The sequence below is a fragment of the Nesoenas mayeri genome, assembly GCF_963082525.1.
Source record: "Nesoenas mayeri genome assembly, chromosome: 4".
In the NCBI taxonomy this organism is placed as follows: Eukaryota; Metazoa; Chordata; class Aves; order Columbiformes; family Columbidae; genus Nesoenas; species Nesoenas mayeri.
The window spans coordinates 68661692-68681327 of NC_137540.1; the positions used below are offsets into that span (position 1 = coordinate 68661692).

At 37.4% G+C, this 19636-nt stretch overlaps 1 protein-coding gene across 1 annotated transcript in view; it reads left to right on the forward strand.

Moving 5' to 3' along the window:
- POLN (DNA polymerase nu) overlaps positions 1-19636 on the forward strand; it is a 111956-nt gene that overhangs the window by 63302 nt on the left and 29018 nt on the right. The window contains exons 19-20 of the mRNA XM_080343870.1: positions 12684-12766; positions 16857-16988. Of these exons, the coding sequence (XP_080199996.1) occupies positions 12684-12766; positions 16857-16988 (215 nt within the window). The remainder of the gene's footprint in view (positions 1-12683; positions 12767-16856; positions 16989-19636) is intronic.

A 19636-nucleotide genomic window follows, 5' to 3' on the forward strand; every position in this document is an offset into this window, starting at 1 on the left:
CATAAAATTCCAAGGGATTTATAAATTCTTTACCACTAATCATTTTGAAAAACATTCCTTTCCTTTTTTATAATGTGGGCTCAGTTGGCTCACACTTTAAGATATGGAATAGTCTTTAGCTTACACTATTCTTACACTTTATTTCCCATAGTCTTGGGAACCGTAGGCTGTCTATAAAATGTACTGAACCTGTAAGTCCATCTTTCCTCAGCTGACATGTATGTGGGATCACAGTAATATCGGTTGTGAACCATTTTAAAAAGAGACAGACATGCCAATTTTGGAAATTACTTGAGAAATAGCCAAGAGAGAAACAAAGCACAGAACTACTTGGGATGACTGTATCGGAAGGACAAAAGTGTTTCGGTTTTGTTGGGTTTGGTTCTTTTTTTAACCAGATTTACAAGGCCACATTGCGGAAAGGTTTGTTTTGTTCTTCGCAGACTGTCTTCCTCCAGGAAGTGGGGATATTTTACTTCTTTACCACCCGCCAAGCAGGGGACTCAAGGAACTGATTATATCTAATCATGGCAAGGTGAGCCAGACTGTTGTGCGCTGGCAGTTGGTCCAGCAGGAACTATGGCAAAACAGAGACACTTGTTTTTCCAGCCTCTTGGCAATTCAGGATCCTTCCTGACAATAGCTCTATCTGTTGATATCCTGCTGAGTTCTGAAGAACACAGGAAATAAGCAGAGGTATTTTGGATATTCCTAAAATAAATCAAAATAAGTCCCCGTGGGCTGAATTATACAAAAAGATAGTGTGCAGGGTCTGTTTGAAAAAGATAAGGTCAAGTATGCACAAATGCTTGGTGGTAGACTGACTAAATATATACACACTTGCCCATACCTATTTTATACAACCTTGTTTCAAATACATTCAGTGTCAAATAGGTTAAAGATTCATCCTCAGCAAAACATTGTCTTTTTTTTTTATCTTACTTCATATAAATGTTCGATATAGCTGACACTGAATTCAGTTAAGCTGCCTACTCCCTTGAATAGCAACAACAAAGGCCCATAAATCAGGAATAAGATAAATACATTTTTGAGAAGTGAAAACCACACCTGTAGCTAAATGGTTTTTAAACAGATATGCATATTTGTGCTTCCGTATTAATTTTATGAAAACATTATCAACAAGCTCTTGAAAGAGTCATTATTAATCAGGAGATGTCACCTGGGTGTTTGTAAGGTAATTAAGGAATAATGAAATAATCATGTTTATCCAGGTGGACTTGTAGCAAGCAGACAGGAAGCGCTTACGCTCTCCTCCCATCCCTGTTAGCAGATCTGTGGTTACGAGATGGCAGCTGCAGGTTTACACTGCTCCTTTTCCTCTAGTTGGACACCTCTCAATTTTGTTAGTTGTCTAAATAATGTGATATACCAATTTAGGACTTTTAGAACTCCATCTTTGTCTAAAGATTTTTAGGTAGCCCAGGTTCTTTAATACGTTTCTTATCAGATATTAGAACATATAGTCTATTGGATTTGTTTTCCAGTTTTTATGAGATAAATGTCAAGTCTAAAATGAATTTGGGTTAATTCATTTCACTTCATACATTGCAAAATAATTAAATCTTTGGGGTTTTTTTGAGTTTCAATGAAGAAGAGACATTCCATGCCATTGAGCACATAGGAGATCGTGAGATATTTTGCAATATTAAGACAAATTGTAAGCATACCTTTTCTTCACCATGGAGTACTCAGGGTTACTTCTAGAATCCTGCCTTTGAAGAGAGCGGAGAAAAGCTTTCATGGTGTTATGTGGCAGTCCCCTTAACATCCCTGCGGGAGTCTCTATTTTGAAATACACGACTGTGTTGTGATCTATTGTGAACTATTGTGTATATTTTGAAATATATGACTATGTTGTGATCTTTCAGCTCTGAGGTTTGGCTGTGCAACTGAGCCAGTGTTGGCTTGCTGGAAATTTGGAGGTCCTCAACTTGGTGCTATGTGCTAGGAGTCTCATTAAGCGTAAAAAGAACATTTCTCCCATTATCATTGGATTACCTGGTTTTGTAATACTGTTATAATTTTGAATTAGTTTCAAGGCTTCTGCTTATTTTTCTTTGGTGTAATAGATTCTGAAGAAACATTTTTTGCAGTATTTTTAACTGAATAATTATTAGTACTCATCCATTATCTCATTGTTTGTGTTATTTCTATTCTGATCAATATCTAAAATATCTCTCATTTTGTATTTTTGTTTTAATTCAGAGTATTACTGATAAAAAGTTGAGGAATCAAGAATTCGTTTCATGTATACAGTTCAGAGAGAGACACAATTTCAATTTGAATGGAAAGGCATGCTCTTCCAAATCAAGTCACAAGTGTTCTGTCACAGAAGGTCTAATTGTCAAGATACTACTTATTATGAATATGGTGTTTAATAATAAAGTGTTTGGTAGAATGATTGTGAGTGAGTCTGTACCCCTTGCAGCTCCTGCAGCTGCATCATTGCGGATTTCTTAGGATTATTCTTGAGAAATTTTTTAAACTTATGAGGCACTATAGTATAAGCTTAAATTCCTGGGAGAATAAATGTGGTCTCTTGTGGCAGGAAAAGACCCTGGCAAGGTGACAGCGTTTATTAAGAATCAGGCATTCATAAGAGAAGCTCTAAGAAAAAGTAAGGCAGAATCCCATTGCTGGTTAGTGCTTTATGCTTGGTAGGAGTATGTCTGGTCATATATGGGAGTATGAGACTAGAAGGAACTTTGGGGCCATAAAATTGTTGCAGGTGACAATGTCCTAAACTCCCTTTCATAGATTAGTAGGTTCTCAGCTTAGAACTAGTTTTAACCTACATAATGCTATCAAAGAGCTGTTGAATATCCCATTCTTCTTCTGGCTAGAAAACTCCTTTTGCTTTCTACTTTATATTTATTCCTACTGTTTGTATACCTACAATTATTCTTGCCAATGTTGCCTATTGGCTTTATTAGCTCTCCTCATCCCCGAGTGTTTGCTTTGTATGAATATTAATACTTAAGGCAAGCAATCAACTGTTCTCAACCCTCATTCTTTAAGGAAGCAAGACACACTTTCATGGGTGACTTGTCATCAAAATACCTTAATTGAAGTAGTATTAGGAGCAGCTAGTTATGACTACATGGAATTCCGTGTACGCTAAACTGTATTTCTTCTTGGCAAGGAAAATGAACCTCTTTGGCACTGACTGTTTCACTCATCTGCTTCAGCTACCAAAGCAGCTTGTTTAACTACAGCTCCAAAATCTCTGCACCAGAGAACAGTTGTGGGAATACTTGTATCGCAGTCCAGGAACATAACTTAATTTTGGAATAGCCATGAAACTGTGCTAGTAGAATGATGAATGACAGAAATAACAACTTGAGAGGCTACCTTTATTCTAATTAGTGCCAGAGACGTTCCTGGTTGCTGGCACTTAAAATTGGGGTTGGCAGATCGATTGTGATCGTGGTTGTGGTTCTGGACCCAGCGGTTACTGGGCACAGTTCCTGAATTAGCAAGTGCCAGGGGTTATTATCACCAGGCTGCTGGATGCAGCACCGTGTTTAGATGGTAAGAGAGTTTCAAAATATCGATGTGTGGTGGTGTTTCCCAGTGCTGCCGAATATTTTTGGGCAGGTTTAATTTCTTAATATTGATAGAGTCAGTCTCTCCTTTTACATGGTTTTTTTTTTTTTTCTCTATTCAATATTCTGGTAGCCTACCACCACCAAATTAATTTTTCTTGAACGTGGTAAGGAAATCCTGTTAACTATGCCAGATAAAATTTCACCAGTATATTGTACAGCAGTACTAGTATTGTTCTGTCATTGGAAATGGCTCACTTGACACATTGTGAAATTGCATTTGTTTTTCTACAGCCAAATCATGCTGTTTCCCAGTTGTTCCATGATAAATTATTACATCTTTTCTCTGTTTCCAATTCCTCTTCCCCTACTTTATGCAAAAGTTCTATACTTTAATTTTTCTTATTTGCAAATAAAGTAGCTTGCAGAAAAGCAATAGTCCCAATTAGCCTTTAGACTCTGTGACAAGGTTTATTTCCCAAGCTGTGCAGCAGGAAGGATCCATTCACAATTCCTGGAGTCGAGAGCGGGGAGATGGTGTCAGGCTGCCTCATGTTGTTCCTCTGCTGTGTTGGAGAAGAGTTTGTTGTGAAACATCTTGGAAGATAAGCTCTAAGATCTCTGTTTATTGCATTTCTGTTTCTCGTTTCTGTCCTATTATTATACTGACTTTGGGATTAGACAGTCTCTTACATCTGCTTGAAAACACTGTGATATCAGCTATAATGGTATCCTCGGATTATGTCTTCAGTTTTGGCCTAGGAGTATTTAGCTTAGTGTGTCATTTAGCCTGGTAAACTTCATTACTTTAATTTGCATTTTGTGAGGCTAACAGATTAAATTGTTCTGAAGAAGCACCATTATTTAAATCAGGCTTGTTTGCATTAGGCAAAAAGCACTAATTCTAGACTGAGATTTTCATCTCTCCCTTTATAAAAACCACTTGTGAAATGTGTCTGTTTCTTAATGAATGATTGTAGTAACTGTTACATTTTTGCATAATAAAAGAATTGTACTAAAGGATACTGCTCCAAAGATTCTGACAGGAAACACTTGAAAATTGTGGCATTCACATAAATAATGTGCATCATAGCTGTAATAATTTTTGTTTTGCTTTTGGAATACCCTTGTTATGCAACTCTGCCTCCACAAATGGGGGTTTAAATAGATGTATATATATTTGAACGTCTCTGTTGAGATATAGGAGACATATCTAGGGTTTGGCTTGTGTTATATTTAATTATAGTATGTTTTTTCAAAGAGCATTCATGTAGTTGTTTAATTAGCTATTGCTTTCTCCACCTACTCCCTTGTCCCATCCCTCATCCACCCCCCAATAACTAATAAAAATGCTGAAATTTAGTAAAAGGGAGGATTGTTCAGTTTGCCTTCTCAGAATCAGAGTTTTAAAACATTTTAAGCTCCGAGTTCAACACCTCATGGGTGTTGGTGTGGAATATTTTAACAGTTTTACTTTTGCAGCAAAGCATTTTCTATCTGTTTTGAAAGCTCGCTTGCGGTAGTTGATATTAATGAAACTTAACACTTGTCACGCTTTGCACTCTGACAGACTGTCTGTATGGCAGCTTATGGAAATTTCACCTTGTCGTTCACAGTCCCTTGGAGAAGTGCAGCTGTGACATTTGTTTGGACTAGCAGATAATGAGGCCGAGGGAATAAAGTCTTCAGGAAGCATAATGGCTTTTGTTTTTAGAAGAGCTAAACAATAGCTTTAAATAAACCAGGTTGTTAACTACAAGTTTAACCAGACAGCTTAATTCTATGTTGCTCTGCAAGCTTATTGTTATTGCACATTAAATACTTTCTTAGCATTCTAAAATAAATGAAAAATAAAGTTTTAGAGTTGTCACCACCACAACTAACACACAAGCTAGTGAAAAACCAGGCTCCGAGGAGTTTGTTCCATGGTGTCTGATAACATTTGGCTTTGCCAGTTCCATGGAGACACTTTCTTGTGCATGAGAAACTCTCTCCAAATAGTCATCTCCTTCTAGAACAAATTTGATAAGATGCTACATTTTATGAGCACCCTCTAGAGCTTGGTAAAATGTTACAGTTTATTTCATTTAGCTCAATTAACTTTAGCATCAAGGTAAATCTTGATGGAATCAAGAATGCAAAAGCAATTAATTCTTCACTTTTACTTTTACCTTTGATTCAGTGTGATCATAGGCATATTACAAATTTAAGCTGCAAGAGGTGTTTTTAGTGAAGCTCAAAAGAGTGAAGCTCTCCAGAAGCCATTTGTTCAAGGTACCCTCATATATAGCATGACTGATTTTCTTCTCTTTTAATTGCTCTACCAAGATACTTCAAAGTCTGCTTCTTATTTTTTTTCGAAACTATGCAGATGCAGTTTGACATAGTGTGACAACTCCTACCTTCTTCTCTTGATTGTCTTTCCTGAACAATCTGTACATTGTTGTAACAATATTATACTCCACGTTTTGTTCTATGTGTTATGTGAGATGGCAGTGACATTGAGATTTGACTATATAATAAGAACTCTGATTCCTTCTGTTTCACTTTTCTGGTATTTGTTTAAAGGCTGCTCTGAAGGTCCATCTATTTCCTATAAAGTTTTGAGACTTCTGACAGGTCCAAGATGGGTAATTATTTGATACTCTGCTACAGCTACTTGTATCATCTCCCAGAATGGCTTCTGTTCATTCTTAACTATCTGAAGCTTCTTACAGAAAAGCTTGAGAAGTAGGTGTGGTAAGCGAAGATAGAACTCTAAGAGCATTAATTTGCATTTGATACCTGACTTTATTGTTTTATACAAGTGGCCTCTGACATGGTTTATGTCATCCCAGTTTGTATAGACCCTTTAATCTGTTTACATGTATTTATTCTTTCAGTGGTGGTGCCCATCACTGCTGAGGTTCACACTGGCACCTGAGATTGGGAGTTAGTTCCCCTGACTTCGTTTTGTTCTGCACTCATAGACACAAAGACCCTAAAATAAGAATGTCACTAGTTAATTAATTCCTTCAATCACATGACTCAGAAATAAATATCACTTGTCCACGTAATTTACCATGTAAGAGAGAGTATGGATGTGACAAGAAAGGCCTTTTTTTGTTCCTGTAGGAGTGAAGGAGAGAAAAATTGAGGGTTGCAGGGTAGGATGTGCTCTTACAAGCACCTTTGTCGATGTCAGGGACTTTCTGTTCTAATTGGTGGATGTCCAGAATTGTGCATCTTAAAAGACCTTTTTTGTCAAGAGCACTGAAAAGAAGTGCTATCTAATTTATATCTTGAGTATCCAATATCTGGGACATCAGCATGCAGGTAAATATCTTCATAAAGATAATGGATCACTTTGCTCCTGAGTGAATCTTTCAACAAATTGTTACTGATGACAGCTATAATTTATGACATGACCTTGTTGCAATTTCTTTATCTGGTTCCCTGCTACTTTAAAATGTAACAGGAGACTTCTGGCCCATCGAGCAAACTGCAAAGACATGTCTTTATCTGCTGTAAAATATATGCAAGCCAGATCTCATGCTCCTTAAAAGAACGCTGAGGACTTATGAAATAAATCTTCCTGCAATGGACTATAGATGCTACTCACATAAATGATTTTATGATTAACCACTGGAAGGATTTTAAAATACTAAAGTGCTTCTGGAGTCTCACAAAATAGTTTTATAGGGGTTATAAAGCTTTTTCTGGTGCTAAACAGACATAAAACAAATAAATGCAGTTTGGTAGAGTGGCATACAAAGAGAGAAAAGAGACACGAGGAAAATATTGCAGAGGTATAGGAAGGATGACATCAAGCTGACACTGCTGTAGTCTTTCATTCAAAGAAGTAGAACACAACTGAAAGCTTGCATAAAAACCTCTAAACTAAACAAAACACAAATTTAAACTCCCTGAGTAGGAGGTTGTGACCCTCTCCCCTTTGTCTTTAAGTACATGACCCCTATATTCACATGAGAGATCTGTGCCAGAGATTCTCCAACATGTGCAGTGGCCACTGGAAGACTGTGTGTTACATTGTGGATGGGAGGAATCTGGTGTACTAGTTACGATATCCCAGTGCCCTTGGTTGTTCATTCATTTGTTGGTGCATATCCTTGGGTGAGGGGGTTCTTCGTGTTATTCTATGATTCTTATATTAATATCTCACTTATGCAAACTAGGTTACAATAGAGATGTGAACACAAGCATTTGACATAACATCTGAATCAGACATGAGAAGTGTTTAGAAGTGATGTAGATAAATAAAGGAAAAAATTACTTAATATATGCTTAGGTTACAGCAGAAAGGTTGATCTTTCTGTTAGCTGTTTCACCTGCTGTTTCCCTTCTGACAAGATGCTGGTCTGCATTTCAGTCTTTGTAGGTGCTGCTTCTCTTTCTTTCAAAAAGTGTCTCAACTTCATTTCCACTCTTCTGGGCCATCTAGACAAATTTAATTTTTTTATCCTGATGTCTCTATGCTCTTCTTATGAGGAGGACAACCTAGCTGCTTTTTGATTAGAATGTAGTTGTGTAAATGCCTCATAGTTGTAGAAGGCATATGTATGGTTATATATCTGATTTTCACTGGACATTCTGTATCAGACCATACATTAAAACTGCATATGATAAAAATTGGCTAATTACATGTACCTTATGCCTGGCTCTTGATTGACATGTGAGGGCAAAAGTAGTGATCTATTTTGATACGACAGTGGCTTCAGGGAAACTGTTTCCCAGCTGCCTCCTTTTCTGTATTTTGTAACAGAGATTAGCCAGGCAGAAGTTGTTCCAAGATCACTTCCACGTGTTACCTTAAAAATGTCTGAGACAACTTATGCTTGAGCCCTGTCAGCATTTTCCATTAGTCATGGAATAGCAGCTTTCAAAAATTGCTTATTCTTGTGCATTGCATTAACAGTGAGCAGACTAGGTTTTGTGTAGCCAATCTTTTCCATATGTTCAGGATGCTCACATACAGTGTGGTCTGTTTTCTGCTTGCCTTAGGTATAATAAGGCCAATGTAATTTGAAAAGTAAGCTTTCAGAATTGATGTCCTACGTGATCTATATTGATCCATATATGTGACATGTTTTACATATGATACCACTGTAAAACTGAGGTTTTCTGAAGCTTGCAGTTGTCACTAATTGCTTTAACTGTCTGTACCAGTCTCACGTGCCAACACAAAGTTCCAGACACAAACTTACAAAATATACAACCCTCATCTGCTATTAAATAGCAACAGGTGATTAAAAATGAGAGATTTATAGAGTTCACTGATGAAATTTTAAAAAGCCGTAAAAGCAGTCAGATGAATGAAAGTGTATGCACTCATAAATTCACTCATTTATTGGACATTAATGACCGTGTATAAAATGACTTTAGTGGCAGTCCATCTTGTTTCCCACATCAACAGCTCACAGCGAGGACTTGGATTAGTTGGCAGATGCAGGAGAGCGGCCAAGAGCTTTGTGGCTGTTATGACTGAGCTCAGCTTGGCTCAAGCGGAATGGAATGCAGATCAAGGCAACGCGTGTCTGCCAGATATTGTGTTCGAGGAGTTTGTTCTGCCTTTTCCTGTACATAAACAGACAACTTCCGTCACCATACAACATTTCCCAGAAATGCTGAAATGCCTTATCGCATTCTTTTAAGACTGATTTCCTCCCATTTCTACCTGTTCCCAAGGTTTCAATTTGGCATTGCTCAAACTTTATGCCCTGTGACCTCTTAGATTTTGTGTGTGTGTGTGTTCATATACTTTGTGGTGTGTGTGCTCGTTTCTTTATACTTAACTGTACGTACATTACTGGGTGAGCTGAACTCTGCTTCCGTGTCAGTCTGGGCCCAGCAGCCAAGGCTTTTTTATGCCCATTCAGCTTCCTTTTTCAGATTCAAGTTTATTCAAAAATAATGCAGCTTCACTGCAGATCTACTTTACACCACAATTCAGTACCAAGTATTTTTATTAGGCAGCTTAGTGATTGTAACTTGAAAATTTCTTACACAAGTAAGTAGATACCAATGCCTCCTTTTCAATGTCGTGGTGTTCCGTGATGATTCCAAAGCCAAAAAAAAGTTCTAACTTCAGATAGGTTCTCATAGTACCCATTAAAACAAATTATCAGAAATGTAAGTTTGTTTGCAGACAAAACAGGCTGAAGAACAAAACCCACTGAGGATTTCTAACATGGCTGCTGTGTTTGAGAACTTACACGCACCCTCCCCCCTGCTTTTTTAATTCAAAGGAATAAATAATCTTTACCTTGCACTACAGGAATGTCATGCTCTATTACAGAGGGAATCAAGCATCCTAGGTAGAAACCAGTCATTGTCAATACAAACAGAAAAAATATTTGCTTTATTGGGTATTTTTTTAAAAAAGGAATAGTTTTGATTAATAACATTTGTTTGCTCAAGTGCTTGTGATTTATGTGGCAATTTCATACTTTACTATTCCAGATTCTTGAATGTGGTACATAAATTTACATGTATACAGAGCGTTTGATGTGATGCCTCTCTGCCAGGTGCTCACATTTCCCACTCTGACACACTAGGAGGTGTTGACTGACCATTTTGTTTTATCATTACATTAAAAGAAACACTTCACACAAAGCTCTGAAATTTTAATAGCGTCTCCTGTATTTCATGACTAACCGAACATCAGGAAAAGCTGAGTGACTGTTGTGGTTTCCATGATCACACGATGCATGTACATCTGCGCTGGTAACTGTGTTAGGCAAGATTTTATTTTGATTGCTTACAGTGGAAATGCAGGATCCTCCTCCTGATGCTGCCTATTGTGAATACAGCAAAAAGTCTATTTCTCTTTTTCCCAGTTGGAGCCTGTTTAATGCAAAATCATCCTTAAAACCCTAGCAGTGGGTCTCACTGTGCACATAATCAAGTTCTGGTGTCTTTTTTCACTGTTAAATCTTCTCTACCACCACCAGTCGCCCCCAGCAAGATTCTTGTGTCTTCCTCAGTACCATGATCCGATGGTGTGCATATTCCTCTACGCATCTCCCTGACTTCTTACCCGCTGTGTCCTTTCCATTATAGCCCATCTTTTTCGGAGTAGTGAGCCACCAACATACTCCCTGCTGACCCCTTGGTTCTCACTTGTCTCTAGCCTCAGACTTAAGTAAATCTGCAAGTCAGCTCTATTGCTGTACTCCTGCCTCTTGCCTTCTCCAGGCCTCTAGTTCAAATTATGCAGTATTAGGAAAGCAGTATCACGTTTTGTATTGGTTTAGTGGTTTCAGCATTCTTCAATCTTTGCTCTTCATCTCAGAAGGTCCTCAGGTAAGATCTACTCTCTTATGAGATTCTGTTTTCCCTCCTGGTTGTGGAGAGGTGCTTTCTCAAGTGTATATGTAGCTTTCTGCCAGGTTCTTCAGGAAATTCCTGTGGACTTTCTGCCAGAGGTTGCTTCAGGAAATCCTTAATGATGTCTAGTTTCCTAATTCTGCACTTATTAGCTCCAATTGCCCCTTTGTCCTCTTATTCAGGTGCATTTTGGAATCTCAGGCTACTTTATTCAAAAGAGCCGTGAACTTTTGACCTGGCTTAACTAAGGAGGGAAATTATAAGAGTCTCCAGCTACCACAACAATTGACTTAAGTGGGAATAGTCTGCATTACAGATGGAAAACACTATGTATTAAATTATCGAGTTCTTCATGTTTCTCAGCCTAAAGCATGCAGTGAACAGTCCATTTACTCTCTGAGTAATTAGTAACATTCAAAGAACAATGTGAGCTTCTACAAACCGAAGACTATTTCCCCAATTAAACTTTGAAATCATGTTCAATTTTATTTTTCCTCTTCAAAAAATCTGTACTGCCATAAGGACTTGCTTAAATCTGATTTCACTTAAGGTCTACCTGTTAATCTTTCAGAGTGCCTAATTATACCAGCACTGTGCACAGGCTTGGCTAAAATCAGTGTCTGAGCCAAGCAAGCAAAAATTTGTGGCTCTACTGGTTTTCTAGGTGTTTGAATATCATAATAATGGTCAAAGACTCTTTTTCAAGAAGATACACAGAAATATATGCCATTTTCTCAAACCTCATCAGCCAGAACATTCAGGGCAAAGCATCTTTCATGTGGAAAAACCTTTCATAACAAATTATAGCAAACCTTGCTTTTAAAAATGCAACCAAATCCTCATGAACAGACTCATGAGGAGATTTATTCACAAATCATGTGTATGTCATCAAGTGTCTATGATAGGAATACACCTTTATGTTACAAATACAATTTGTTTTCACAATGTGAGTAGATGATCAAGATTCCTGCCAATACACTTCCATTTAAACCAAATGATCAATGTTCTTCAGTGTTGTCAATTATCAATAATGTCAGCATTCTTTCTGAAGCAATGTTTCAATGAGGGAAAGCCCAGCTGGCACATACCCACTGATTGCAGAGTCCTAGCTTCTTATTTGCAAATTGCTAAATCAAATAGCCCTTTCACAGGACTGTTGTCATCAGTTGGTGAGAGAACGGGAACTGGGAAGGATGATACTTTACTGGGAGTTAATGAGCTACACTCTTGCGTTAAGAAACAGCCAGTGCTGCTGTTTTATGAAGCATCTCTGCTGTGAAATAAGATATATGGAGAGATTTGGTGCATGCTTTTATCGGTCATTATTCTTGATAAAAAGTTGGATATTGCTATTAGTGAAGCCCTGATATAACCATGGTTTAAATAAGCTTTAGCTCAGCCTTATGCTTTGAGTCTATATATGTCACATCTTGAAGAAATGATGTTGCTGGAAAGATTTAGTTTTTTATCATGGGTCAATATTGAATCCTCTTCAACTTAAAGAACTAATAATACAGTAGTAGGCCTTTTCCTAGCCAATAATTCGATTAAAAAGGAAAGGAGAAGAAAAAGATTAAAATAGTTTCATTTACTATGGGCTATCACCACCAAAATTTGTAAAGAAGTTGCGCGTTCCTGTCTGAAAACCAAAGCCCTCAAGTGTTTCTATTCATATCTTACAAGTCTATACTTATTAAATGGTTATTGACTTTAAATGCACTTTCTGTGGGGATAAAAGCTTATGTTAGTTTTAACTGAAAATGTATGATTTTTGTTTGTTTGTTTGTTCAGGAAGGGAATTCCAAGTGAACAGGTGAAACACGCTGATAGAGAGCAAGCAAAGCGTATCGTTTACTCAGTGGTTTATGGAGCAGGTAGGCATTTTTAGGAAAAAAAAAAACCTACAGTAGATTTATACTTTATACATAACTTATAAAAGTAGACTGAATTTCTAAAGGGGGACAAGTTTGTCAGAATATTGTATTTTTATTTTTATAAAGGATTATTAAATGATCTACTAGTATCAAGATTCTCTAATACAGCCACATTGACATATATAAAGATTACTCTGATCTTGTATTTTTTTTGCTGCTGATGTAACCAAAGCATTTGTCTTTATCTAAAATGAATTTAGTTTTATGTGGACTTTGCATTCTGCCAGTATACAGACAGAGATGAGAATAAGCGCAATGAAATTAAAAGAACTCCAATATTGTCGCAAAACACATTCATAGAATCACAGAATGTCAGGGATTGGAAGGGACCTCAAAAGCTAATCCAGTCCAATCCCCCTGCTGGAGCAGGAACACCCAGATGAGGTTACACAGGAAGGTGTCCACATGGGTTTGAATGTCTCCAGAGTAGGAGACTCCACAACCCCCTGGGCAGCCTGGTCCAGTGTCTGTCACCCTCACCATGAAGAAGTTTCTTCTCATATTTAAGTGGAACCTCCTGTGTTCCAGTTTGTACCCATTACCCCTTGTCCTATCATTGGTTGTCACTGAGACGAGCCTGGCTGCATCCTTGTGACACTCACCCTTTATATATTTCTAAACATTAATGAGGTCACCCCTCAGTCTCCTCCAAGCTCAAGAGCCCCAGCTTCCTCAGCCTTTCCTCACACGGGAGATGCTCCACTCCCTGGCTGAGGTTGGAAGGGACCTCTGGAGGTCACCAGTCAGATGCAACCCCCCTGCTCAAGCCGGGACATCTAGAGCTTGTCGCCCAGGACTGTGTCCAGATGGCTTCTTAATATCTTCAAGGATGACTTAATATCTTCAAGGAGACTCCACAACTTCCCTGGCGAACCTGTGCCAGTGTTCCATCACACAGTATAAATGATTGATGCCATTTATTCACAGCTGCAGAAAACATGCAAAAATCCGCACTGCTACCCGTTCTGCTTAAGTCCTGGCCAGGTCCTAGATAAGTTAACACATTCTACATACTTTCCTAAACTGCCTACCATTTCTTAAATGATGCCCAGCTCTCCTTATGCTTCATACATGCTTAGAATTACCTTTTCTGGGAAGACAGGTGTATATGTATCATCAGCCTACAAGCTCTTGTGAATTTTAGTGAACAGCTAACTAAACATTTTGTAGGTCTCTGGATAAATCAAAAAGCTCTCTTGCAAAACTCATTTAGGAAATTAGAACTGTAAGTTACAGTCATTATTTAACTTGAAGAACTTAAAACTACACCTAGGGTTCCTGGGTGAGAATGCTTTCTAAACCATCTTTTGCAGTGAGTCATCAACAGTCCTTGAACCAAAGGCAGAGCTGGCCAAGGGCACTGAGTTAATTGTTTAGGGCTTTCAACTGGGAAAGGGAGAAAACCCCTTCAATTTCAGCTCTCCAGAATATCTATGCATAGAGAAGGTGTGTGTAGATTATGAAAATACCCTGGTTACTGGGGCTGGAGCCTCCCTCCAGTGAGCCTCTATCTACTCATGCTATAGAGAACTTGGATGATGAGATTAATCAGAGTATTGGCATTTCCTCACTTGCTCTGTACCAGGCACTAAACATGTCAGTGCAACAGCACTTGATTTAAGTATCTCCTTTTACTTCTTTGTGCTTCATCTCCCTCTCTCTCAAATGAGGGCAGCTGAAGCACCTGAAAGATAATAAGATGCTTCAGTTCATTAACAGTGTGATCAGATATCCTAATTAAGACATAACATGGCATGATATTAAAATATTTAGATGGGAACTGGGCTGACAAAAAATAATTGTTAGATACCTGAAAGTGATGGACTGAATTCCACCCACAGATTGTCTTCCTTCAAAAAATGGCTAACTTTTCATTAAGGAGACATTTTGATACAGCTGAAGAGCATGGATAATACTTATTTCAATTCTTTTGGGATTGAAAAATACAGAAACGTTCCATGAGGAGTTTGCCTGTATTATATTTGGCAGGAGTTACTGAAAATCTTTCATGCAGTAAATACTATTTTTTTTCTCTCTCTTTTTTTTTTTTTTTTTTCCTTAGCTTAAGGTTACACTTGGTTATATTTTCAAGGTCTTTTCTATGATCCTGGAAGGCAGAAAATAGTATCAAAAAGAAAGAAGAGTCTCATTATGTCTAGGAGGTGGTACTTTAATAAATACTCCAAATATTGAGACGGATGACATTATTGCTGTCTTTTGCTTGATTTGGACTAATTCAATTCAATTTTCCTGCTTCGGCCTCAGTCATCTTATAAAACTAAAGTACAGACAACTTAAACATCTGCAAAATAAGGAATTAATTCCATTTAATGGCAGATTGAGAGATATCAAGATGTTTAAATGAAAAGCAGAGAAACTAATGATATTTTCAGTTTTGAAAGATGATGTTACAGAATGGAGGACACTAAAATTCATAGGCTGCTGCTGACAGTTCCTCTGGCGCAAATGGCTCAAGGAGAGTGCTCAGGGAAGCTTTATTCCACTCTTGAGCATTGCTTTGTGTTGCCCATGCTCCTGCATTGTGGAATGTGATCTAACGCCCATGCTCCTGCATTGTGGAATGTGATCTAACACAACTATGTGGCTGTACATTCCCCTTTCTTTGCTTCCCAGGAACTGCATTTCCCTGGAACTTTTCAGACTTCCTAACTGATATTGTGGCTTAATTTTCCTACTATTTTATGCAATACCTTGTTCTGTGTTTAAATAGTTCTTTAGATGGATAGCACTGACAAACGTAGAAGTTGCAGTTCTCTAAGGAAGCCACAGCAGTCTCCCAGCTGTTAACAATACACTGTTTATCAGGTAGACTTGTGATTTGCTGACCCAGGAAGAAAACCCAAATGAATTAGATGTCAAATAGGCCTATAATAGCTCAGCAAGAGTTGTCCTGGATATCTTGTGACGTCTTCTAACACCTTGTCCAGACTGATGTTCCTGCAGCTCAGTGCAGATCCTGGCACGACTGAGAACAAAATGCTACAGAACTGTTTTGAAATGCGCATCAGACTGACAGCAGTGGCATTTACGTGGCTGAAATCTTCTCTTTCAAAAATGCTAGACAATTTTTCTTGACAGTATTACTGTGACAAAAACTATTTTGTGCCTTTGGTGCTTATGTTATTTGCAGACACAGCACTGGTTTTGTGTTGCTGTGCAGCTGACATAAATATATGACTTTCAAACGTCATATGACTAATGTTGATGTATGTTTTATTTTTACTGGAACTGTTTGGTTTATAAATGTGTTTAAAACGCAGCTCTTAGTTTATATTTTCTCACTCTTGAAAACTGTCTTCAGCTTTTGTCCATCTCATCTGCTAAATGCTTTTAGTTTCAACGTAATATATATTGTGCACCCATATTCTAACCAACAGCTATTATTCCTTTCTCTCTCTGTTGAAATACTTTTCACTTCTGTTTTTTCTTTTTCCAACCCTTTTATCTCATAACTTGGACCCAGGATTTACAGACACTGAGGAGCCTAAAACTGTTTGAAATTAGGCTGCTTGTTCTGATTGCTTCAGCAGTTAAGTTTTTCTGTAACTTCTACACCAAATCTAGAACTTCTAGCCAAACCCAACTGACCACATCTCCATCCTTTTTCAGACCTTCATTCACGTTTGTGTTCCTTTAAAATCGATTTCAGGTTTTTTTGCACATTTTAACACTGAACTAGTAAAGCGATACTTAAAGTGACAAACTTCTTCTGTGAACAAAAGAGATTTCAAACGCATTATAAGTATAAATTATAACCAGGAATTTCTTAATTACATACTTTTTGTATTGTTCTTACTAAGTATATTCTTAATCTAGTAATTTCAGTAAAACATTCAAGCTCAAAGTTAAACATGTGTTTTGTTCAAATAGTATTTCTGATCCATCCTCCTTCACAGAGATAGAGATAAGTAAAGCTTAACTAATTCCACTAATTGTGAATGTAACAGTGCTATAGTATGTAGTGGATTTCTGTTCCACTTTACTGCATAATAAATTTCTTTAACACCAGGTAAAGAACGTCTTGCTGACTGCCTGGGAACTACTACTCTTCAAGCCAGTCAATTTATAGAGAGTTTTATGCAAAAATACAAGAAGGTATATGAATTTACAAAGAAAACCATTGAACAATGCCGAAATAAAGGTAATCTAAAGTCTCTAAGCATATTTTTTTTAACTGATTAGCGCTATATGACAGTGGTGAAGACAAAGATTCAGCTCAACCAAAATTCAGATAGTTATAGGACAAGAAAAGAGGTGGAATATAATTTCTTGTTGAATCAGTTTTTTTCTGTTTTAACCCTAAGAGGAGCTGGTTAGTCCTGTCTGCCTTTTCTCAGAAAGATGCTAACAGAATAAGACGTCTGTTCTCAGAGTGAAACTTACTTAGTGACAAGTTATACTGCATCACTTTAACATATAATGTACTCCAACACAAAAAAGCCCATGGAGTCTTTTACTTAATAAATATGCTACATGGCTGGTGGACCATGGAAGTTCAGTCATTTAGTCAAAGAGCCAATTTACAGAGCCATTTTTAAAATGTATTTTTCCCCTTTATCAGTCAGGATTTATATTCTTGAAGTTCAGGTGCTGTCTGTGGTGACAGGTGTGTGCACACTGCTTCTTGGAGCCAGCAGCTGCATATGCTTCTTGCATCAAATTTGTTGTTAGTCTACATGTTCATTTATATTTAGTGAATCCTAGGAGTACAGTAATTTGAGGAGAGAAAATATAGCTGCTTGAATATTTTCTTTTAAAAGCTTATTAGCAGAACTGTCAAAATAGACTTTTGTTTTCTAGCACAGTGTAAAGTACCAAGACATTTTGTAGGAGTAAATAGTAAATTTGCAATATAATATTACCCATCATTGTATGGGTGAGTGTCATGATAGAAACACATAACTGACTTCTAGTCATGAAAATTATAGTATTCCTGCTCTCTAGGGCTTAAAAATCTACTGGAAGCATGAACTGTCATTGTGTGACACAACTGCGTTCTTTCTTTTGTTGATATTATGTTGTGGTTTAACCCAGCAGGCAGCTAAACACAACACACAGCTGTTCACTCACTTCTCCCCCTGCAGATTCCCCCTCTTGGATTAAGATAAAGACAGTTTAACAGGAAGGAAAGGGAAAAAAGGAAAAAAAAAAAAGTATATATATATATATATATATATATAAAAGTATATGTGTGTACATATACATATATATATATATAAAACGAGTGATGCACACAGATCACCAACTGATACCCAGCCAGCTCCTGAGCAGCGGTTCCCCTGGCTAGCTTGCCCCACAATATATACTGAGCATGACATCATATGTATGGAATGTCCCTTTGGCCGGTTGGGGTGACCTGTCCTGGCTGTACCCCCTTCCCAGCTTCTTGTGCACCTGGTGCAGTGTGAGAAGATGAAAAGTCCTTGACTGCTGAACAACAACTAAACGATCAGTGTGTTATCAACATTATTGTCATTATAAATCCAAAGCATAGCACTATACCAGCTCCTAGGAAGAAAATTAACTCTATCCCAGCCAAAACCAGGACATACTATTAAAGAAAAGTGAAGTTACTGAAAATCTCTCTTTTTTAGCTATAATTAAGCCAAACACAACATATCTAGCAAAATATTACACATTTACTATGTATTTCTTTGATCTATTTAAAATAACATAGCATTCTTTTCTTGAAGGTGGGTGAATTTCAGTAACCAGACTTCTGTGATAAAAAAGTCAGGCTTGTGAGTTTAGTCGACAAGAGTGTCATAACTACTGTCCTTGATTGTCATTGAAACACACTTGTCTAATTCGTACTTACTCCCATCTATCAACCACTGTTTTAACCATTAATGGCAGAAGAACAATCTGTTTTGGTTGCACAAGCTCAAAAAAATCTGCAGCACTTCAACATTATTTAATATTTTTCTTGTTAATCCACTTCAGATTCCGTCTTTCCAACAAAAACATTCCAACCTAGTGAGCTAATTATAAGGTAACTTTACTTATCTGCAATTTGAAGGTGAACAGCACCCACCCGACTGATATTATTTAATGCAGGGGTGTCAAACCAATTTTCACTGGGGCCACATCAGCCTCGTGGTTGCCTTCAAAAGACTGAATGTAATTTTAGGACTGTATAAATGTAATTACTCCTACATACAGCGAGACTGATGTGGCCCCCAGTGAAAATGAGCTTGACACCCCTGCATTAAATATTATGTCCTATACTCCATGTACACATAAGCATATAAATAATATTAATTTGTGATGAGTATATTTTTGTTAGAGTATTAGTATATAAACTATTATATTGTTTTTAAATGAAATTATTAACATATTAAAAAGGCTACATCAAGACCTTATTCAAATAAGCATTTGCAGATTAATCTTTGACCACCGAAGCAAACTCTGCCACAACTATAAGAAAGATGTTTGGGGATGCTAATCTGCTATGAGTATTGCAAGGGTGATTCTGTTGTGGAAACACACCGCACAAAGTTAAAGATATTATAGTAAATTCATTTTTCCCTGAGAATCCAATGTTTCAAGATTTTCATCTTTAGATACTGTCCATCATGGCAAATCTCAGTTAAACTGGGAAGACTGATTTGCCAAAGAATACCTGAACCTCCAGATAATTAATCTCCTTGTTCCAAAACTGATACTTTTGGTATCAGCGCTCCCGGAGATACAGGAAATACTCCCAAATGTAAAATTTTAAAATATCCTATATAATTTGCAGAAAGCTGTATTAATTCAGCATAGATACCCTCAGCCCCTGCACATAAG